At 42.3% G+C, this 24,392-nt stretch overlaps 1 protein-coding gene across 1 annotated transcript in view; it reads left to right on the top strand.

Moving 5' to 3' along the window:
• Positions 1 to 24,392, top strand: part of BCAR3 (BCAR3 adaptor protein, NSP family member) — a 112,799-nt gene that overhangs the window by 32,541 nt on the left and 55,866 nt on the right. The window contains exon 3 of the mRNA XM_073643218.1: positions 19,433 to 19,472. Within this exon, the coding sequence (XP_073499319.1) occupies positions 19,433 to 19,472 (40 nt within the window). The remainder of the gene's footprint in view (positions 1 to 19,432; positions 19,473 to 24,392) is intronic.

The raw sequence follows: 24,392 nt of genomic DNA, 5'->3' as shown, positions 1-24,392 counted from the left end.
TACTTAGAGCAAATATTTGGGAGACATGATAGTCACAATGCAGAAGCTGAGTCTTCTCCCACGTATTTTTACAAGCCTTTACTCAGTTGTTGGAACTTTTCAGTCCTGGCTCCTAACATAGAAACCTCATTGTAGAGGTTTATAGAAAACAAAGGGTCTATTAGAGTTGTAGGCTTACAGCAAATGGGCAAACACCGAGCAGATTGCAGCTCTGTTATACTGAGCAGACAGCAGAGTGCTGCTCCTGAGCCTGTCCAGTCTAGTCTGCACATTTATTGCACCGTACATTCGGTCTATGACCAGAAGCTGAAAATACCAGATGTTATCAGTGTACGGCAACTGGAGCGTGCTACTGTGCGGTAATTATGTCCTACAACCTAGAGGTAAAAGAAGGTCAACCAGAAAATATGTGCAACACTTCAGTGGAAAGTTCTGAAGGTCTTGTTCTGTCCAAGTACAATGCCAGCAGGACCGTGCCATAACACAGGGCAGATCGGCTCCTTCAATGTAAGAGCAGTGATGGGAGAGATTATATCTCAGTAATGTCCCCAGATGTGGAGTATTTGTGACATCGATCTATAGCAATATGTAGGGACATAGACGTGGGAGCTGTAGTGGTTGTCAGGTTCACATTATTCTGTAAGCCTTACTAAACTCAGCCTTATCCTCTATTTAACTGGTGGCTAAGGCTAACAGATTACTTATACCAGGACGGACCTGACAGTTTGCCTTCATTGATCCACAGAGGATTCACTTTGAGTCAAATTTTGGTATTTTATTCACTGTTCACATAAAAAAAAATGCTGAAGCATCAGAGAGCGGGCTAAAAATGTTTTACATTGCCACACGGACCTCCCCATAATGCTCTGCAGCTATGACATCTAGCGGATCATCATACCTTGTACAGTGGTGGTCAGTACCTGGGACATCGCAGATCCCAGAGAAGCAGTTTGTATGACAGCCTATTCCATCTCCAGAGTCACTGGATAAATATCTCTCTTATGTAGAGTGTAAGCTCTTATGGTCAGCAGGGTCTCTCTCTGTCTTTTTCTCTTTCTCTCTCTCTCTCTCTGTTTTTTTTTTCTTTTTCTCTCAATTTTTCTCTTTCTCTCCCTTCTTTCTTTCTTTTTTCTTTTCTCTTTTGCTCCTTTTTCTTTCTTTGTTTCTCTCCCTTCTTTCTCTTTCTCTTTTTTTTCTGTTTCTCTTTTTCTTTTCTTCTCTTTCTCTATCTTTTCTCTGTTTTTTTTCTTTCTTTCTTTCTCTCGCTTTTATCTTTTTTTCTCTCTCTTTCTCCTGTAGAGTGTAAGCTCTTATGGTCAGCGATGTCAACAGTATTGTATCTTAGATTTATGACACAAGTGTTATGTCCCACCTAGAGAGGTGGATCCTCAATTCCTGGATCGATGTGAGTAGAGCTTAAAGGAGTTTTCCCATGAGCAAAAAGTCATTTTAATCAATAGATCTTGGAATAATAATAACTTCTACAATTGCATGGGTTTAAATAAAATGTCCCTGTACTGAGATAATCTTATAAATGTGCCCCTGCTGTGTACTGTGTAATGGCTGTGTCTGACCGTACAGGAACATGGTCTGATCATACCACAGCTCCTGGACAGGGGAGGACACAAAAGAGTATACAGACATTACTGCAGCTGTAATTCTTTCTTTCTTTTTAATTCTTTCACAGCTGATTCTTTTTTTTTTTTAAGTAAAACATTGTTTAAAAACAGGCTGGGAAATGTTTTACCTCACAGAAAGAATCAGCTGTGATCCCCTGCTGTCCTGTCTGTATACTCTTTTGCATCTCACAGGCAGATGAGCCAGGCTGTCGAAATCAGCTGATTTTATATACCATTTCTTCCCGCACTTTTTTAAAGTAACCAATCAGGAAAAGGGGCATAAATGGAAACCAGATAAAACCAGATCTAACCTGCTCATAGAATAAACACAGCTTACATATTCACTATTTTAACCCTTTGAGTTGAATTGACCAAACTGTGAAACGATGATATCAATCACAAAATCCATATAGGGGTCTGTGTTATCATGAGACGCCCCCCCCCCCTTTATCCTTTTAGGAGGGGCTTCAATTACACAGTACACTACAGGGTCACATTCATTTATAAGATTATCTCAGCACAGGAACATTTTATTTAAACACATCCAACTGTGGAACTTATTATTATTCCAAGATCTATTGATTTCAGATCATCTTTTTTAGTTGGAAAATCCCTTTAAGCAGCACAGACACGTGGTGATGGTGCAGCAGGGCAGATGAGTTAGTATGCAGAGATGTGGATGCAGTAAGGTCCAGTAGAGAAGCTGAGCTAATGTAGCTGAGTTTCTGAAACATGTAGCCTCAATAAAAAGAACATATATCCACCAATGAACATTTATCTTTTCAGCAGCACCCAGAGGTTTTTTGTTTTTCCTCTACACTCTGCTAAAATATGACATATCCTATATAAAAGTGAAACGCAGTTCAACAACAACTACTTTGATTGCACCAACTTTTTATATAACTCCTCTAAACTCTCACTTCTATAATACATGTTTTGCGTAAGTTCATATTTTGCATTTCCCATCGAGAGCAGAGCCGTTCACAACCAGCCTACTTACTATTCCTTTGTAGTTGGTGAATTTTCTTTGGCACTTTGAAGGACTTTCGGAGATCTGCAATGTGCATTACATCAGCAGCATGGAAGCTGCACACAGACAATAGCCGCTCATAAAACAGTCATTTGGTTACATTGTATTTCATCTGACATCAGCAAACTATAAACAAGGCCTTGGGAGTTTGGGGGTGACTTGGCATAGTTCTCATCATGGATGCCACTCGCAGTTTGTCCCTGTGCCAGGTATATGTTCTGATGGTAAAAATGTACGTATATAAAATGCAACGTATAATGTTATGTTCTAAAGCCGTACCGGACATCATACTGTGACACAGACCCGATACCAAAAATGAATATTTTATTCATGAATTGGCACATGAGAACAAATAATGCTAGCCGATGACTGCTATTAGCCCTGAGGCTGCCATGGACAAGCATGCTAGAAGAATCCTAGTAAGAAAAAAAGTTTATCATCATAGTATTTCCCAAATAATTGGGCATCTTAACAAGTAGTACTCCTGTATTCCAGATATGCCAAGTCTCATGCCAAGCACAAGAAGACAAAGAACGAGCAGCCCTGTGTGAATCCATTCCACGTCAAGCACCATCTACAGTGAGTGATTCACGTGGAATGAATTAATTGCCCCGAGAAAAGAGGAACCATAGAATCACATTTATTCACCAAAATAAAATAGACTCAAAAGGGATTTTTTTTTTGTGACTCAAATCAATGAGGTTTTCCAGGGAATAGAAGTTATTTTTAAAAAGGGCTCAGACTGGAAAAAAAAGATAAAAGAAGATAGGCTCACGGTCATATTGAGATCTCGCAGATCTCGTTACCTGGTTTTCTACTTCCTGCTTCCATGTCGGCACACAACGGTAATGTCAAGAAATACCGGTTCAGCCAATCACTTGCTAAGACGGGTTATTGGTGTGTCCTGTAATTAAAGGGGTTGTCTGGGACGATATACTTTTTTTTTTTTTTTACTATTTGCCTAAGAAGTAACAGGCAGATAGTTGCTACCCACCAGCCTGTTGTGCCCAGCGCCGATCTCTGCCGGCACAAAATGCTACTGTACTGCTGACGTCACTTCGACAGAGGTGCAGCGTCTCTTCCGCTCTGCTCTATTGATGGGGCATGAACGCTAATGTCAGACTGATTGACAGCCGACTTCCCACTGCCTAACTGCGGGGAGCCGGCTGTCGATCAGGATGGCGCAAGCAGTCATGCCCCGTGGACAGAGCAGCCCGGAAAAGGAAGAACTGCTCGGTTGATGTGGAGCAGCTGAATTGCCAACAGGAACGATCAATGACCATTCTGTGCGAGTGCCAAGTAGAACAGGCAGGTAGTTAGCAACTACCTGTCTGTTAGGTTTTAGGCGCATAGTAAAGAAAAATTAGTCCTGGATAACCCCTTTAATTGAATGCATTATTGCATACTTAACCAAACAAGATAATTTCTGCATGACTGGCCACCTCCTGTTGCAAACACGTGCATACTCATCCCAGCCAAGCGTACATGTGTATGATACACTGTCTCCCTACTGGCGTGGTATCAAGGTTTTACATTGAAACCTTCTATCGGTGCCCGGACCCTCCATCTACAAAATAGGGACAGGTGCAGAGCGAAAAGGAGCTAGGCAGGATCTCCTCATTCGCCTCCGCGTTTTAAAAACACTGATACAATTGAATAAAGCAACGGCACCATAGAAAGTTATGATTGGCTTCCTTTGTTGCGCCCTCGCGTCGTCTCTGAGATGACGCTGTTAGTGCAGTATTATAATTGCACCAGCATCAGGAGAACGGGCAGAACACAGGGTAGTATGAGTGCGTTCGACGTGAAAGGAGCAGGTTTTCTGTTTAATCCCAGGGGGCCAATATCCCTTAATATACAGTGACGGAAATACTTATTTGATCCCTTGCTGTTTTTGTAAGTTTGCCCACTGACAAAGCCATAAATAGTCTATAATTTTAAGGGTAGGTTAATTTTAACATTGAGAGATAGAATATCCCAAAAAAATAAAGAAAATCACATTGTATAAATTAGATAAATTTATTTGCATTTTGCAGTGAGAAATAAGTGTTTGATCCCCTACAAACCATTATGAGTTCTGGCTCCTACAGACCAGTTAGATGCTCCTAATCAACTCGTTACCTGCATTAAAGACAGCTGTCTTACATAGTCACCGGTATAAAAGACTCCTGTCCACAGACTCAATTAATCAGTCAGACTCAAACCTCTACAACATGGGCAAGACCAAATAGCTTTCTAAGGATGTCAGGGACAAGATCATAGACCTGCACAAAGCTGGAATGGGCTACAAAACCATAAGTAAGACGCTGGGTGAGAAGGAGACAACTGTTCGTGCAATAGTAAGAAAATGGAAGAAATACAAAATGACTGTCTCCATTGAGCACCATACAAAATCTCATCTCGTGTGGTATTCTTGATCATGAGGAAGGTGAGAGATCAGCCTAAAACTACACAGGGGGAACTTGTTAATGATCTAAAGGCAGCTGGGACCACAGTCACCAAGAAAACCATTGGTAACACATTATGCCTTAATGGTTTAAAATCCTGCAGTGTCCGCAAGGTCTCCCTGCTCAAGAAGGCACATGTGCAGGCCCGTCTGAAGTTTGCCAATAAACACCTGGATGATTCTGGGAGTTATTGGGAGAAGGTGCTGTGGTCAGATGAGACGAAAATTGAGCTCTTTGGCATTAACTCAACTCGCCGTGTTTGGAGGAAGAGAAATGCTGTCTATGACCCAAAGAACACCGTCCCCACTGTCAAGCAGGGAGGTGGAAACATTATGTTTTGGGGGTGTTTCTCTGCTAAGGGCACAGGACTACTTCACCGCATCAATGGGAGAATGGATGGAGCCATGTACCATAAAATCCTGAGTGACAACCTCCTTTCCTCCGCCAGGACATTAAAAATGGGTCGTGGCTGGGTCTTCCAGCAAGACAATGACCCAAAACATACAGCCAAGGCAACCAAGGAGAGGCTCAAAAAGAAGCACATTAAGGTCATGGAGTGGCCTAGCCAGTCTCCAGACCTTAATCCCATAGAAAACTTATGGAGGGAGCTGAAGCTCCGAGTTGCCAAGCGACAGCCTCAAAATCTTAATGGTTTAGAGATGATCTGGAAAGAGGAGTGGACCAAAATTCCTCCTGACATGTGCGCAACCCTCATCATCAACTACAAACAACATCTGACTGCTGTGCTTGCCAACAAGGGTTTTGCCACCAAGTATTAAATGTTGTTTGGCAGAGGAATCAAATACTTATTTCTCACTGCAAAATGCAAATACGTTTATCTAATTTATACAATGTGATTTTCTTGATTTTTTTTTTTTGGGGGGGGGGTGTTATGCTATCAATGTTAAAATTAAAATTATAGACTATTCATGTCTTTGTCAGTGGGCAAACTTACAAAAACAGCAAGGGATCAAATAATTATTTCCTTCACTGTAGCTTTAAACTCGGGGCGCACAATGTATATATTTTATATTCATGGGGGAACTGTATGTTACATATACAGTATATATAGTGGGCAGAGTATAGGTCATTTGTAAAAAATGTATTTGATAATGCCACAATGCAAAAATTTTTCACCTGTAGTGCCCCAAGGACAAAAGGATATAGTGGTATTGGGAGCAGGGGCGGAAATCATTGGTGCAACCTTTGCAGCCGCACAGGGGCCAAAGAGGTAAGGGGGCCACTACCACATCCAGTACATGTAGAATTGTGCATTATTATGAGCTATTGGACTGCAAAGGGCCCTTATACAGTTCTAGCTCAGGGGCCCTCTTCTGCCTGTGTCCGCAACTAATTGGGAGGGATTGCTGTCAGACGAGCGAGTGCTCAGAGGACAGCTATTAGAGGTCTATAGACCACTTTAGTCGAGAAGTAATCCCTTCCAACCCCATTGGATTAGTTAGAAATCATTACTTCAGTGCAGTAAAATCACAGACTTGCGCTTTTCAGGAGGCTGAGCCATGTCTTTACTCCATAGCCAAAGCTTCATGGCTGGTTGTCCACTACGGAATACCATTAACATTTTGCATGTATGAGGTGTTATTGCAGTACTGTATATCCTGTACTAGCATATACTGTATTATTAGACTAACACGATACTGGTATCCTGCACGCCAAGTACTCGTGAGTCCCTCAGTCTGGCATCACTCACTTTTACCCAATTTGTTCTAAACTCCACCAGAGAAGGAGAAGGAAGTGAGGCAGATGCAAACCCTACAGATGTTTTCTCGGAGACACTCATCTTTCAATCAACAAATCTATGTTAAGCGTTAGATATAAATATGTGCTACATATTTTTGAGAAGTATGAGACATGGTTGAGTCACGACGTTCCAGGCAGGTGGAATGTGGGGTTTCTATATAAATATGTTGATAAAGTCTTATCCTTCAGGCTGTTGAAATTCACAGCAGCTTGTTACATACCGCTCCAGCAAAGAAACTATTCACCGGTTATCTCAGAATTATTCAACCATCGTAGAGTATATTTGAACAAGAAAATCCAGGTTTTCTTAATCCAGCATACTTCAGGTCTGGAATGCCTAACCAGTGAGTAAGTCTGTGGTCGCCCCTGTGCAGCGATTCGAGAATGTTTGCCCTCAAGACCATTTATATACAGTAGAGTAGTAATTACGGCGTATTTCCAGTAATGTGAACACAAACTCTTCTGGGTAAGTGCCTCAAGTAGTCCAATAAAAATGTGTTTGTTAAAAATGTCTCCGACAGCCTCTTCTGAATCCCTATGTTTCTGTTTCTCACTTGAAAATAATAACACCTATACTCTCCTCCAGTGCCAGCGCTGTTCCAGCGGTGTCGGCACTGTCTCTCCCGGGGATCCCGTGACATTATGTCACGCGATCCCCGCTGCCAATCAACGCTGGCTTCACTCTCCCCGCCTTTAGACAAATCGCTGATATCCGGAGGAAGTGAAAGTTGTTGCCGTACATATAAGATTAACGTTTCCTGAAGGTGGGATCGGCCGTGTATGTAATGTGTATGAGGGTGTCCTCTCCTCAGTGTCAAATCTCAAGGTAAGGAGCTATCGGATGCTTTTAGATTTCAACATGCCCCATTTTTTTCTCTTACAGGAAATAAGCCACCACCAGAGGTGTTCAGCAGTGGCTTATTCCCCTCTATATATTGCAAATATGTGCACACTCAGTGAAGAAGAGCGTGCATGTAGGAGACGGGGGTCAGGAGGAATAGCGTTCGGCTGACAGCCAACTATAGGTGTATGGCAAATTTTACTCTCCTTTTCATGTAGTTATGTCCCAAGCTGCCATTTATATATCTTTCTTATGGATCCAAAGTTGATGTTAGTTTTCTCCTTTGCTCCATTGAATTATATATCAGAATTCTTAGTTTTTAGCCTATTAAAAATTAGAGTTTTTCAGGCTATTAAAAAAGGTTAAGGCTTTAGGTTGTCTGACCTATACCTGACATAGTATCTGCAGAACAAGTGGAAAAGTATGGGGAAGGCGCGATGAATAACAGAGAGGAAGGAGAAGGACCTCTATGGTAGTTGTCTGATGAATATCAATATGCTCAACCCTTTGTTCTCAAGAGATGAGCCACAAGTAGAGATGCCCGGTAGTAGCTTTTTCCCCTCCTCCATTGAGAGCATATTAAATTAAGGGGCATGTTTTACGCTGAACGGGTATTTGGCCAATAGCTATTGAATGAAACATAAATCGGAGGGATAACTTCTTGGCTCCTGAGCACCAATGTAAAAATTGTAATAGTGCTCCCCACCTACAATGCACCATTTATATTAATAGTGTCAGGCGCGTCCTAAAGCATCAAGGTCCGGAGCTAGCTGCTGCCTCTGCACCCCCTATAGCTGAGCCTTGTAGATTAGGGCATATAGGTAATAAAATTCCTCATTTAGGGTATGTGCACACGTCTTTTTCAGACGAATTCCACCCAGAATATGCTTTAAAAATAGTCCCATAAAATGAACATTATACACAGCAAACATCAAAACAAGCTTGCTGTGCACATGTTCCGTCTTACATCACAACTTGTAACCACAACAGGGTTCTGAAACCATGAAGCGGTTAAAATAAGTAACCTGTTTATTCTTAAGGCGGCTTTTTACTGGTGAGAGAAAGACGCCGGCGCTGGAGCCGCCACAAGAACGATGGTGAAGCCGATTCAGGAAAGCGACTGTCAGAGTTTTCCTGAAGCAGCTTCACCTGGGAAAAATTGGCTGCTCCATCGACGACTAGTAGACTCCATGTGCACATACCCAAAGTTTTGGATAGCCAAAAATATAAATAAAAATAGATAAGGCTCCCAAACCTACCATGTTAGATCTTTGGCTGAGGTTCATAGGAGATGGTCTATATCACAATGCACTGTTGTATCGTGTAGGCTGTCGATACTGGTGGACACAGACAGAAAAGAGTCCATTTGCAAGAATAATATATGGGCTCTTTGCAGCCCAATAGCTCATCAAAATACACAATTCCACCTGCTTTGGAGGTGGAAATGGGCCTCTTACCTCTTGGGCCCCTGTGCACTGATTGCACCAATGATCTGTCCGCCCCTGGCTTTCGGGAACACGTCCGCTCTGAACTCTTAGCTTTACTTCTCTGGCTGCAGCTCATCTCCCAAGAGATGAAACTACCTAATCCTTCTTTTTCCAGACATCATATTTGGTGGAGAGTTGGAGGGTCTTATGGAGGACAGGTAACTTTTTGTTTTGTTTGACAGAATAAAGATTTTTTGGTAAAAGAATAACTGTAAACCCTGCACATTGGTGACTACATGTCCATCAGAGCGTGCAGGTTTGCTTTATTTACAATTATAAGGATAAATGTATGTAAATTTTACAAGTAACATTTTTTTTTCCTTCTTAATTTTCTTACAATCTGATTTATAAGGCTGGAATACCCCATTACGTTTTTCATTGTATCAAGTGAGTGTTTTTGATCTTACAGCAATGATATTTATTTTTTACTTTTCCTTTAAGTGAATCATCGCTTCCATGGTAATTATTGCTGTGATTTCCATGGTCCATTGTAAATGAGATCCCAAACCAGCAACTCACAGCAGCTGCATATTTGCTCTCGCTCATTCACGTCATATCTGTTGGAGTCGCAGTTATCCATCAGGACAAACATCACTTCCAAAGATTAAAGTATAAAATTTTTGCCGGACGTAAATTACCTCTGGGGTTGACTTTAGGGCACCACTGGCTTGTTTATTAGACTTCCTGCACTTTTTGGGAAAGCTTGGAATTTCTGGCTATCTATACTGGCACAGAATGCCGCCTCACCCAAACCCTGAAATAACAAGATCTAGTATGTGAATGATCCCACCCACCCAGAGCAAACTATGTCCCTACCAGCAGCCCCTGTAAAAAAATGGCAACTGTTCCAGCTGTATATACATGCCAAGCCCTCAGTGTTTGATGATTGTGGGGTAATGTGGGACACTTGTGGGACTGCAAGCCGACAGCGCCAAATGCAGATTCCTGGTCACAACTGGGAGACGGTTTTGCTGTTTGAAATGAATGAATTGCAAAGTCCAGCTAGAAAGTCACTTCCGAAAACTCTCCGTGGTCGTCCCTCTGATCTGATGCCACTTTTACTGTCACAAATAATGCTTACCTTGTGCCCGGCTCATGTGTGACCACCTCCCCGGAACACGTGTGTAGGAGTCTTTACTATATCAAATTATATTGTTTTTTGTTTTTTTTTGTTTCAATATGTAATGAATAATAATCATCAGAAATTAAATGTGCTTTATTCTTCATACTCCATTGATTCTTACTAGCCGTCATAGCTACATAACCAAGGTAGGAGGTCTCTGCTTAAAAAAAGACCTTTTAGAGTGTGTTCACAAACACATCTTTTATATGCCAGCGTACCAGCCTATTTTTGCAAGAAGAAGATGCTTCAGGAAAACGCTTGGCGTAATTTCTCTGAAATGTTATTTTTTGGTATCTTACTGTATGTATTGTTCTCTGCAGCATTTTTTTTTTACATTATGTATATAATAGTGAGCGACTTTCAAATGGAAGCTGCCTGAAGAATGGGCAGATCACTACTTTTCACTGCTTTGCAGCCTGAAATATTTAAAAGAAGCTATAAAAGACTGAACAAATCGACAGCAGGTCATTTTTTTATATAAAAAAGCATATGTTCATTTTTTTACACGTTTTTTAAGGGAATCTGTCGGTAGGATTAACCTTCCTAAACAGTCTATATGGGCATGGAGATCATAGAATAAAGTTGATTAAAATGATACCTTGATGTCTGTTGTCCAGTGTCTTATAAGAAAAACATGGATTTCTCCAGAATATGTACATGAGCTGTTAAGATCTACGGGTTTGACTTTGATCTCCCTTAGAGTCTGTCTCGAGAGATTATTGTAAATGAAATGAAGAGTTACCAGTGTGAGACATGTAATGACTGACAGTCTGCTCTCCTAATCTACATGTCTCACACTGGTAATGCCTACTTTCATTTACAATAATCTCTGGAGGCAGATTCTCAGGGAGATCTATGTCCGGCCCATAGATCTTAACAGCTCATTTACGTATTAAGAAGATTGTGGATTTCTCTGGAATAAGGCATCAATTTGCAGATATCAAGATATCATTTCATTCAACTTTCTTTGAACTACAGTACATGCCTATATAGAAGGCTGAAGGGGGTTGATCCCACTGACAGATTCTCTTTAAGCGTTTTTTTTTTTTCAGATGGGTTTTGGAGCGGACCCACCTGAAAAAGATGTATGTACATACCTTTCAAGGACATGAGGTGGTCAGCTTTGTAGCGTTACAGATCAGGGGTCCTGGATTGAAACCTAATTGCAAAATCTGCTTAGCGTTTTTATGTTATAGCCAAAAAATAGTCATACTCAAAAAAGACATACTAATAGGTAAATTGGCCCCAGTATGTGTATGAGATGGGTATGTTACACTGAGAGACTCGTATGAGAGATGATAATCTATGGACAGTTCTGCAGATATACTCTGGTACCATATTAGCAACAGTAAAGGAATGTAAGTGAAGCTGATACAAAAACTGTTACTTTCAAATACACTGCTCAAAAAAATAAAGGGAACACTTAAACAACAGAATATAACTCCAAGTACATCAAACTTCTGTGAAATCAAACTGTCTACTTAGGAAGCAACACTGATTGACAATCAATTTCACATGCTGCTGTGCAAATGGAATAGACAATAGATTGAAAATATTGGTAATTATCAAGACACCCTCAATAAAGGAGTGGTTCTGCAGGTGGGGACCACAGACCACATCTTAGTACCAATGCTTTCTGGCTGATGTTTTGATCACTTTTGAATGCTGGTTGTACTTTCACACTCGTGGTAGCATGAGACGGACTCTACAACCCACAGAAGTTCCTCAGGTAGTGCAGCTCATCCAGGATGGCACATCAATGCGAGCCGTGGCAAGAAGGTTTGCTGTGTCTGTCAGTGTAGTGTCCAGAGGCTGGAGGCGCTACCAGGAGACAGGCCAGTACACCAGGAGACATGGAGGGGGCCGTAGGAGGGCAACAACCCAGCAGCAGGACCACTACCTCCGCCTTTGTGCAAGGAGGAACAGAAGGAGCACTGCCAAAGCCCTGCAAAATGACCTCCAGCAGGCCACAAATGAGCATGTGTCTGCACAAACGGTTAGAAACCGTCTCCATGAGGGTGGTATGAGGGCCCGACGTCCACAGATGGGGGTTGTGCTCACAGCCCAACACAGTGCAGGATTCTTGGCATTTGCCACAGAACACCAGGATTGGCAAAGTCGCCACTGGCGCCCCGTGCTCTTCACAGATGAAAGCAGGTTCACACTGAGCACATGTGACAGACGTGACAGAGTCTGGAGACGCCGTGGAGAGCGATCTGTTGCCTGCAACATCCTTCAGCATGACCGGTTTGGCAGTAGATCAGTAATGGTGTGGGGTGGCATTTCTTTGGAGGGCCGCACAGCCCTCCATGTGCTCGCCAGAGGTAGCCTGACTGCCATTAGGTACCGAGATGAGATCCTCAGACCCCTTGTGAGACCATATGCTGGTGCGGTTGGCCCTGGGTTCCTTCTAATGCAGGACAATGCCAGACCTCATGTGGCTGGAGTGTGTCAGCAGTTCCTGCAAGATGAAGGCATTGAAGCTATGGACTGGCCCGCCCATTCCCCAGACCTGAATCCAATTGAGCACATCTGGGACATCATGTCTCGCTCCATCCAGACTGTCCAGGAGTTGGCGGATGCTTTAGTCCAGGTCTGGGAGGAGATCCTACAGGAGACCATCCGCAACCTCATCAGGAGCATGCCCAGGCGTTGTAGAGAGGTCATACAGGCACGTGGAGGCCACACAAAATAATGAGCCTCATTTTGACTTGTTTTAAGGACATTACATTAAAATTGGATCAGCCTGGTTAATAAATTTGATTTCCATTGATGATGTTTGTGTGATTTTGTTGTCAGCACATTCAACTTTGTACAGAACAAAGTATTCAATGAGAATATTTCATTCATTCAGATCTAGGATGTGTTATTTGAGTGTTCCCTTTATTTTTTTTGAGCAGTGTATGTTACTACTATATTTCAAATCTTTCCTGGGATAATAATGTGATGTACATGCACGTGATCGCTGCAGCCAAACACTAGCTTCAGTAAATCCCACAGAACTTAGATATGTGATTGGCCGCAGTGGTCACATGGATGTATGGCACACCATTACTGTTGGGAAGTACAGGCAAAATATATATCTTTGTACCCTGTTAGCCAGTAGATAGAAAAATATTAAGACTTGACAGTCCTCAGTGGTTGATACCTTTTAATGGCTAACTGAAAAGATGGTAACAAATTGCAATCTTTTGAGACTACTCAGGTCTCTTCATCAGGCATAGAATAACACAAAATCTGAAGAATCACATATTTATACACAACAGGGCACAAGAATAATGCAATAGATGAGACAAGTGACGTGAAGCAGAACTATGAGTAGGGGAGAGAGAGTTGTGTCTTACATATTGGAGCAGTGCATAGATAAGGAGTGTGAAAGTTTTATTGTGCTGTAATTGAGGTCTGCTCCTGGGTTCTGCCACCTCCCGAGACTCCTACTGATTGCTCAGTAGACCGCGGAGAAGTGCGCAGCTGTGGATGCAGGAGTGCAGAGGTCCTGCCTGAGCGAGCGCACAGAGGAAGCGTAAGCCTTTCTGTTGAGTCTGTACTCTCCTCTGTGCAGGAAGGAGATGTGCTGTCCAGTATCCGAAGAGTACTTCTCAGTGGTCTATTCAACAATCAGTGAGGGGTCTCATAACTTGGACCCCCCAGTGATATGCAATAAAATGGCCTTAATGAAAACTGTCAAAAAAAAAAGCTGTGAAAAGTTTGGTAACTTTTAAAAAGTCATTGGGGGAAGTTGAGACGCACAGCTACAAATATAATGGATAGCAGGTTCGGCTGCCATTTATATAATGTGTGTGGCCACAGCAGGGGTCTGACTGCTGGGTCCCCCATGAGAACCTGTGTAACCGGAGCAGTAAGCATGTGCAGGTACGCATTCACACTGGAATTTCAGGATCCCCATTCTCATGATCATTGAGGGAACCAGCAATCAGACCCCCGTTATCACCTACCGTGTGGAGAGATGACTGATTTTCTTTTTGGGACAGCCCATAATTCCATAGCCGGTATTCTGATGCATGCTGTAGGTATTGAACAAGTCCGATACAGATGCACCACACTTGCAAATCTGAGCGAACGCTAAATCAGCTTCTATTGACTACGGGCAACTACATAACATTTTTATACTTCAATGATGTCTCTTTAAATTACTTAATGTGGTTTAAATCATTTCACCATGCTTCCCACATGAAGAATTTCCTTTGTTCGCAGCAATTTGGGATTTTATTATTATTGCTATTCTATGAGTGGGCTGAGAACTTGGGAACCTGAAAAAAATGTCACTTTCATTGTTAAGTTCTTTAGCAAGAAGGGCTACATTGTGGCTCGTAAACCTGAGGCTTTTTGTAGTCTGATGGAGACAAAAAAAACTGCATCTGAAAAGTGTGTGTGAAAATAGCTCCTTCTGACCCCCAAGGGGTCTGACATAAAGGCGACCAATGTATCTTCCCAGACATCTTTTGTTTGTGGCTGACAAAGTGTTAAATCTCTCCATAGATCCCAGCATTGATCCTGACCTGGTAGCTGTGTCATCCCCTCTTGTTCATCAAGACTCTTTTACTTTAAACAGATATGTCCCGACTTTAATCCACGTCTAGGCATGAGAAATTCACCATGACGGACACATTACAGAGAATGATACCAGATGCTGCAATCATAACACTTCTGTGACTACAACCCTCAGCCTCTCCTGACTTGTCATAGTCCCGATCCGCTGGATAAGATTTGGCTCCACTGGAGGAGAAGTGGATTTACCTAATATGTCTTGTGTATCTTATAAATGCCTTTGTAATTAAGAGCAGGAGCACTCCATATTCCAACCACCGCTCCAAGCCCAATGTTCATCAGATATCGGTGCCAATGCTGCAAGATCTCACTAAGATGATTTTCCATTGTGTGTAAATCTTAACAATTCGTTTCAGATGATCAGATTCCGAGGGATTGACCATTTCCGAGCCCTGTGGTCACTGACACATAGTTTCCAAATGTTGTATTCAAGCACTTTACTTTTCTCTCTTTTCTTTGCGGTCTCTTGTTTTGGCAATTATTTTGTGAGCTTGTTCTTGGCGGAGAAAGGTCATGACTAAGGAGGACTCAAGGCATTGGGGTAGGAGATTCCAGGGGGGAGTCCTGGAGGACTTGTTATTATAGTTATGGTAGCCTCCATGTATCTTCTCAATATCCTGCCCAATATTCTCTCTATTGGAAACTTCGCAAACTTGAGCAATTTTGATCAAAATTATGTTAGCTAAATACCCTTTATTATTTATTATTATTTTTGCACTGTGCGATTTATACATTTACTTTTAATCATTTGGGTATTTTTCTTGTCTTTGGTTTCTCTTTGTCTAATGGCCTTGTGTGAACATGCATTTACATTTTGCATGCACATCAATTTATGTTCCAGTTCACACCTTCAGGTTTTTTCTTTGAGTCATTTGAGCCTTATAGCCTAAAGCTTCTCGGTTTCATCTTTCAGCTCCTATGATTTTAGTTTATTAAATGGTGAGCACCTTTTTATTAGGAGGGTTTACTGATCATATTTAAAGAATAACTGTCCTTTTAATTGTTTTTTTTAAGTACATGTGAAGATAAGAAACTTTATAATATATCTTATTAGAGAAATCAGCTTCTTTCTCCTGGACCCATCTTTCATTGTCCAAATTCTCAATTCACAGGTAAAATCTGTCTTCAGTGAAGACAGATTTTCCTATTACTTACAGTGGGGAAAAAGTGTTTAGTCAGACACCAATTGTGCAAGTTCTCCCACTTAAAAAGATGAGAGAGGCCTGTAATTGACATATTAGATAGACCTCAACTATGAGAGACAAAATGAGAACACAAATCCTGAAAATCACATTGTCTGATTTGGATTGAATTTTTTTCAAATTTTGGTAGAAAATAAGTATTTGGTCAATTACAAACAAGCAAGATTTCTGGCTCTCACAGACCTGTAACTTCTTCTTTAAGAGGCTCCTCTGTCCTCCACTCATTACCTGTAGTACTGGCACCTGTTTGAACTTGTTATCAGTATAAAAGACACCTGTCCACAACCTCAAACAGTCACACTCCAAACTCCACTATGGTGAAGAGCAAAGAGCTGTCGAAGGACACTAGAAACAAAATTGAAGCCCTGCACTAGGCTGGGAAGACTGAATCTGCAATAGGCAAGGAGCTTGGTGTGAAGAAATCAACTGTGGGAGCAATAATTAGAAAATGGAAGACATACAAGACCACTGATAATCTATCGCAATCTGGGGCTCCACACAAGATCTCATCCCGTGGGGTCAAAATGATCTCAAGAACGGTGAGCAAAATTCCCAGAATCACACGGGGGGACCTAGTGAATGACCTGCAGAGAGCTGGGACCAGCGTTACACAGGCTACCATCAGTAACACACTACGCCGCCAGGGACTCAGATCCTGCAGTGCCAGACGTGTCCCCCTGTTTAAGCCATTACATGTCTGGGCCCGTCTGAAGGTTGCTAGAGAGCATTTGGATGATCCAGAAGAGTATTGGGAGAATGTCATATGGTCAGATGAAACCAAAGTAGAACTGCTTCGTAGAAACGCAACTCGTTGTATTTGGAGGAGAAGGAATGCTGAGCTGCATCCAAAGAACACCATACCTGCTGCGAAGCATGGGGGTGGCAACATCATGCTTTGGGGATGTTTCTCTGCCCAGGGACCAGGACGACTGATCCGTGCACATGAAAGAATGAAAGGCGCCATGTATCATGAGATTTTGAGTGCAAACATCCTTCCATCAGCAAGGGCATTGAAGATGAAATGTGGCTGGGTCTTTCATCATGACAATGATGCCAAGCACACTACCAGGGCAAGAATGGCTTCGTAAGAAGCATTTCAAGGTCCTGGAGTGGCCTAGCCAGTCTCCAGATCTAAACCCTATAGAAAACCTTTGGAGGGAGTTGAAAGTCTGTGTTGCCCAGCGACAGCCCCAAAACATCACTGCCCTAGGGGAGGTCTGCATGGAGGAATGGACCAACATACCAACAACAGTGTGTGCCAACCTTGTGAAGACTTACAGAAAACGTTTGACCTCTGTCATTGCCAACAAAGGATATATAACAAAGTATTGAGATGAACTTTTGTAATTGACCAAATACTTATTTTCCACCAAAATTTGAAAAAAATTTCTTTCCAAATCAGACAATGTGATTTTCAAGATTTGTTTTCTCATTTTGTCTCTCATAGTTGAGGTCTACCTATGATGTCAATTACAGGCCTCTCTCATCTTTTTAAGTGGGAGAACTTGCACAATTGGTGGCTGACTAAAAGCTTTTTTCCCCACTGTAGATAGGAGATAACGGTTGGTGCTCATAAACTTCTATGGAGATCTGTAACTGTCGTTTCAGCAGAATTTCTGTGTTTTTCTCTTTGTTCCTCCCACCATGCAGATGCTGGCAGGTAGGAGGCAGTTTGCATGGCTCTCATCCGGTGGCCACAGATTATTATTGTGGTGGCCGCTGGACCAGGTCCCGTTCACCATCTCTACTTAGCAGTCGTGTGTAGTTTTGGGACTCATTACAGCAGGACAGACCCGTGGGACACCAGAGCTGGAATGGTGGCAAATTTACCATGCCTGGAATTATTGTGTACTATAGTGCTCACACAATACTGCAATTCAGTGCAACAAATACATTCAGTACCGTAACAGTAAAACCCTTTGTGGTCTTGGGAAGTGAAGAGATACATGATAATGTTCCTAACAGTCCATTTAGTGAGGTTTTTCATTCTCTACTCTTAGGTTGCCCTGTGTTTACTAGCTCTTGGGGCCATAACGAAAGAGGGACCTTAGGCAGCTGCCTAGTTTGCCACCCTTAAGACCAGCCCTGACCAGAGCTCACTTGGCTCCCGGGTGTCCTTAAATCTGCTTGCCTAATAGTTGTCCATGAGCAAGTGACTAGAAAGTTTTTTCTTTATTATCCTCCATTTATTTCTTCTTATGATTTTGTACGTCTCCCAAATTCTGAAAAATGTTAATGCACTCGGCTCCGTGTTATTCTACCAGTCCTGATTTACTCAGGGAGCACTGGGGCAATGAACCTGCACTAGATATAGAAGAGGGCAGGTGAGGTAGGATTAATACATAAGCGGTATGTGTCTCATTTCACAACTGATGATAAAAGATTATTTAGTGTACAGTTCACACTGACCGCAGGGTGATCGACTGCGTATAACCCCGAACAAGCAGACTAGTGCTGGTAACAATTTATCACCGTTTAGTTCTTATCTCCTAAGGAACATTTACAAAACTAAAGAAGGAATCCAATGTGTAGCTCTGGCTTATTATTATTGTCTACGAAAATCCTCCATCCTATTCAGCGCTGCAGATTATGTCGGCGATAGTGGATAAAATTATGAAAACAGGATGACTTAAATTGAGATTTTGTTTTTTTTGCATTTGTCAGGCGAGTTCCTGTTCATGATAAAGGCTGTAATGTCACGCTTTTGGCTGATTAAATATGGTTACATTAAAGGGAATCTGTGAGCAGGTTTTTGCTATGTAATCTAAGTGCAGCATGATACAGGGGTAGAGACCCTGATTCCAGTTATGTATCACTTACTGAGCCACTTGCTGTCATATTGATAAAATCCCTGTTTTCTCTGCTGCAGATCTAGCAGAGCTTGGAATGCTGAGCTCTGTATAACCCCGCCCACACCACTGATTGACAGCTGTGTGTGCACTGTGCATAGGCAGAAAACTGCCAATCAGTGGTGGGAGTGTGGTAGCACAGAACGAGTTGTCTAGGAGGCATGAGACACCTAGTTCTGTAGTGATAATCTTCTGCGAATAAAACACTTATTTTACTAATATAACACACAGTAAGTGACACATCGCTGGAATCAGGGTCTCTGCCTCTACATCATGCTGCTCTCAGAATACACAGCAAAAACCTGTTGTGCTGACACATTCCTTTTAGTGAGAACGTTTCAGCCTTGAAAACTAGAATGTTGTGCAGAATAATGAATAACATTGTAACTGGTGTGGAAGTGTTCGTTACATTCTCATCATGTATATTGCGGCTTGTATCGGTAGGATGATCTCTTTGCTTTCAGTGCCCTGATTACTGACACTTGTATGTGTTTTTTATTTTAGGGATTATAAATCTCCAGATTCAGCGATGGAATATGTCAAGGTAAGATGATGCATAAGGAATGTGTTGTTTTCTAACCGCTATGTACTAAACTTTACACGGGAAGGTTATATGTCCTGGGTGTCTTATCTATCTCCAGGAACAGGGGACCTAGAAATGTAAGTGCTCTGTCATTTCCAAGACTTATTATTAATGATCCATAGACCCTGTTCATCAGATGGACCCCAAAACAACATCCTTTAGGTCACTGGCCGATTATATACAGCAAGGTTTACCTTTTCTTGCTGCATGGAATAGCACAGCAGACCGCACTATTCTATGAATGTGAATGAGACCCTCGCTGTGTATGGCGGAGGTCCCGATGGAAACCTCGCTCCAGACCCAGGGCAACAAGAACCTGAAAGAATACTGCTCCCTCTTGGAGCTAGTGGCGAAAATGTGAAAAGAATCACGTATATAGTAATTCCTTAAAGGGAAACTTAAATACATTTATCACCTTGTGGATGATCAATAGGAACGCGGCTGCTGGGACCCCACCAATCTTAAGAACAGAGGTCCCAAAATCCACTACATGAACATCACTCCATTCCCTTCTATGTAACTGACGGTACGGCTATCTTTTTCAGTCCCGTAAAAATTAAAGTGTAACTGTCATTTTTATTTTTATTTTTTTCATAAATCTATAGTGGACATGAAAAGTGGAAACTTTGTAATATATCTTATCAGAGAAATCTGCTTTTTTTTTCTCCTTCTGGACTGATCATTTATTCTCAATTCATGGATAAAATCTTTAGTCTTCAGTGAATTTCGACTTTACCATTACTGAAATAGGAGATGACAGTTGGAGCTTATAAAGTTCTATGGAGAAGTGTAACTGTCATTTCAGGAGAACTTGCAGCAGAATGTCTAGGCCTGCCTCTAGCTCCTCCCCTTTCCCTTTCCATAGATTCCTATAAGCACCAACTGTTATATCTGTAATGGAGAAATCTGTCTTCACTGAATACAGATTTTACTCCAGAATGATCAGTCCAGGAGGAGAAAGAAGCGGATTTCTCTGATAAGTTATATTACAAAGTTGATTTATTTTCATGATTTTTGAGATACAAGGCTTACTTGAAGGAGTGGTGGTCACGCATTCTTGCTCACTCGCCTTCTGCTCTATTCACACAGGAGACTTTTTAACCCCTGTTCTCAGGACCATTAGGTGTCCTAGAGGTCGGACCCCCAGTGATTATGCATTTAGCACTTGCTTTAATGCACTGTCATTGTAATCATACACGACATATAGCTGTATACAGCCGTACACTTATGTGCCTAGCAATGAACAGCTATCCTCTATAATCAGTACCGCACCGTGGAGCTGAACTCTTGGCTCCAGTTTCCCAGTCTGAGCTCCGCAGAGATAACCCCGTGTTCAGGCGCCTTCTGACTTGGTGTTTGGGCTCCAGATGGGACAGTAGTTTCGTGCACACCCCAGTAACCTCATTTTGTCTCCAGGCTTGAGTCGCTTCCCCTGTAATTGTTGGATCACAATCCCCCTTTATCCAAGAAGTACAAACAGTGGGCACAGCCCCGAGCCTGTCTGCTAACAACCATGGAGGGAGATTTACTAAAACAATAGCACGTTGTCCCCCCTGAGAGATTAGTGCACGGTGTGTGAGGCGGATAATGGATGTATTAGCTGCTCTTGTAGGTTTTTTGCCTGTGTGTGCACATCCCACAGGACAAGTCCCATCCCCCCCCCCGCGTGGAACAAAGGATCAGCCGGCTGTGAATGAGTTACTGTACTGTACTGAATCTGACCTTATTACCTCAATAGTCAGGAGGCTGCAAGCTAAAGATAGGCAAAGTAGGGCACGAAAAACACCGCCTACTCCCCAGCACAGGAAAATGGAGGGGTCTTGTTAAATGCTAATTATATTATAAGGCCTGTGTTCTGTATACTACCCTGTTCTGGCTCATTGTGTTTGCCTGCAGCTGCCACTGGGGGGAGCTAACTGCTTTGAATTCATTAATTGCTGTATACAGCCATTTGCTCCTACCGCCCTCTGGTGGTGGTTGCAGGCAGCCAAAGTTTTACCATTTACTGTTAAAGGGGTTACCCATGCTTGGGGCTCACATCTGCAGTCACTCTATGGGACTGCAGACTTGTGAATCCTCACAGCGCGCACAGTGTGTGCTCTCAGGGTTCTCTGGTGCTGGGAGTGGGCGATCATGTGACCACAAGTATGCGATATGCATGCTACCGGACACATTCCGACTAGACATGCCCAGTCTCTCTCAATTCACTTGTATTGAGCGAGGCCGTGCATGTCTAGTCTGCATATGACTGCATGTATGCAAATCGCATACTTGTGGTCACACACCCGCCCTCTCCTTGCACCATCACCGCAGAGTCCTGACAGTGCTTACACTGCTCTCTGTGAGGATTCATAAGTCTGTAGTCACACGGAGTGACTTCAGACTTTAAACTGGACAGCCCCTTTAATGGAAGTAGGCAATTTTCAGCTCCAAGTGTAGAAAAGGAAGCACTGGAACCTATAAAGATGCGCTGTAGAATTAAAGGGGTTCTCCAGTGAAAGCAAGTTATCACATATCCACAGAATCGGAGATAACTTGCTGATCAGTGGTGTTCCATGGGCTCGGACCTGCACCGATCTTCAGAACAAGGAACTTTTATCCCCGCTTACTCGCACTCTGCGTTTTATTTGTATTTTTTCCATGTCGTTTTCAAGGGTAAAAATACTGCACTTTATGGCACAGGCAAAGTGAATGAGATTTCTAAGATCTCCTGCACATGCTGCTTATTTTTTCTTTGCGGATTTGACCCACAAAAGTATTTTTTTTTTCATATCTGCAGCATGTTAGTGATTTCAGCAATTTTGCAGCATTTTTTACACATTCAGATGAATGGGGAAAAAAACACAAGTACAAACGTATCAAACCGTACATATTTTATGCAGTGGTTTTTTTTGTCAACTATCTGGATTTTGGTGCAAAAAATCTATTGCAAATACTCATACCCTTAGAATGGATCAGTAATGAGAAGCGCACCATTCATGCTCTATGGGGCGTCTGAGAGCAGCAGTCTGCTTTTCTGGCAGCCCCATAGGGAATAAATCGTGCCTTGGTGGAGCATGTGCACTGCAAGTCCATTCCCGTTCTGGTCCCAGTGGTCGGACATCCACCGATCAATAAATTGTCACCTTTCCACAGGATAGGTGATGACTTGTTTTCACTGGAAAACCCCTTTAAATACTATTAATGAAGAGATTCCTGTGTGGGACAATGCACAACTGCGTGGTTTTTCATGGTTTCAGACCCCAGTTACCAAATCTGTTTATACCGGATGCCATTTTTGATACTCAAATATCAGATCAAGCAAAGAGTTTGCTGGTGACTGTTTTCTCCATTATCTAAGGGGTAACGGAGAGTGGAGAGTGACATGTTAAGCATGCAAGGTGAGGAGACTTTTTAGCTGCAATGCTTCTCTGGGAAATATGCAAATTGTCTCTTCAGAGAGGAAGAGGACTAGAACTCTAGTGCCACCTAAAGGAAGTAGCAATCCTAAAAGTCAATATCGACTCTCTAACAAGCCTTGTCACATGACTTCAGATAAAAGCCAGAACCAGAATCTCAATTTGCAATTTGGTGTTTCAGGGTACTGCCACTCGTCAAGGCTTGCTAGAGAGTCGATATTGACTTTTACGATTGCTACTTCCTTTAGGTGGCGCTAGAGTTCTAGTCCTCTTCCTCTCTGAAGAGAATTTGTATATTTCCCAGAGGAGCATTGCGGCTTAAAAGTCTCCTCACCTTGACATGCTTAACATGTCACTCTCCGCAAGGTGAAATGTTACCCCTTGGATACTGGTCAGACACCTCTCACCAAGCCGAACCAGAACTCACACTATGCACTGATGAGGGGCAGTACCCCGAAACACAGTGTCTGCAAATTGAGTTTCTTGCTTTTGTCCTAAGTCATGTGACAAGGCTCGTTAGAGAGTCGATATTGACTTTTAGGATTGCTACTTCCTATAGGTGGCGCTAGAGTTTTAGTCCTCTTCCTCTCTGAAGAGACAATTTGCATGTTTTCTTCATGACACGCACTTTCCCACACAAGTCATGTAACAAGCAGAAAACTGTCCCTAACCCAGACAGATCCTGCGGACTCAGCACCAGACGCGTCCTGACAGCTGGAATAGCAATAACAGACTCGGTCATTTCTGCCCAATCTCGCAGAATCTCCTCTCTTATGACAAAGTGTGGAGAACTGAAGTTGGACCATGTTCGAAAATGTGTTCTGCATGGTGCGTGATGATTCCTGACCGCATCAATCTATTTTTCCAAAAGTTGACTATTTTCCATTTAACCCATTTTCCCTTAATCCCAGCTCTGCTGTAGCGTTCGTTCTTGCATATAAACCTGCACTACCCTCCTCTGGTTTTGTGCAGAATGCATTTCATGGTGCCGCTTGCTGTAATCATGCAGTTACACATGGGTACATTTTCTACAGCTGCTGTCAGATAGCGCCCCCTGCTGGTCATGAGTATTACTTCACTCTAACGTTATATCTTTTACTTTTAAAACTTTCCATGGCAATTTTTCTTACATAATGTAGTGACCGCATGTGAACCGGCATCTGGTTTACATTCATTTGTAATCCAGATTGTAGAAACCTGATCCTGGGCTTTTTGATACAGAGAGTGAACAGCGATCATACAGATGTGATCCTATAAGTCACAGTCCTTTAATTTATGACACTACAAGACACATGATGTAAACCCTGTCCCTGTCATACATATCTTACCGCATTATATCGTGTATTTGGAACTTAAAGGGGCTCACCTGACATGGCTGAATGTATTCTCTAAATGAGCAAGAAAATATGAGATCATGCCACTACTGAACATTTTGGCAATATCTTTTATTATTATAGCTGGGTTCATTGTCCCAGGATAAATG

Source organism: Phyllobates terribilis, unplaced genomic scaffold (genome assembly GCF_046119375.1).
Source record: "Phyllobates terribilis strain yellow unplaced genomic scaffold, ASM4611937v1 Scaffold_8__6_contigs__length_399053987, whole genome shotgun sequence".
Taxonomy (NCBI): Eukaryota; Metazoa; Chordata; class Amphibia; order Anura; family Dendrobatidae; genus Phyllobates; species Phyllobates terribilis.
Note: the sequence above shows the minus strand (reverse complement) of the source record. Positions and strands in the feature narration are given on the sequence as shown.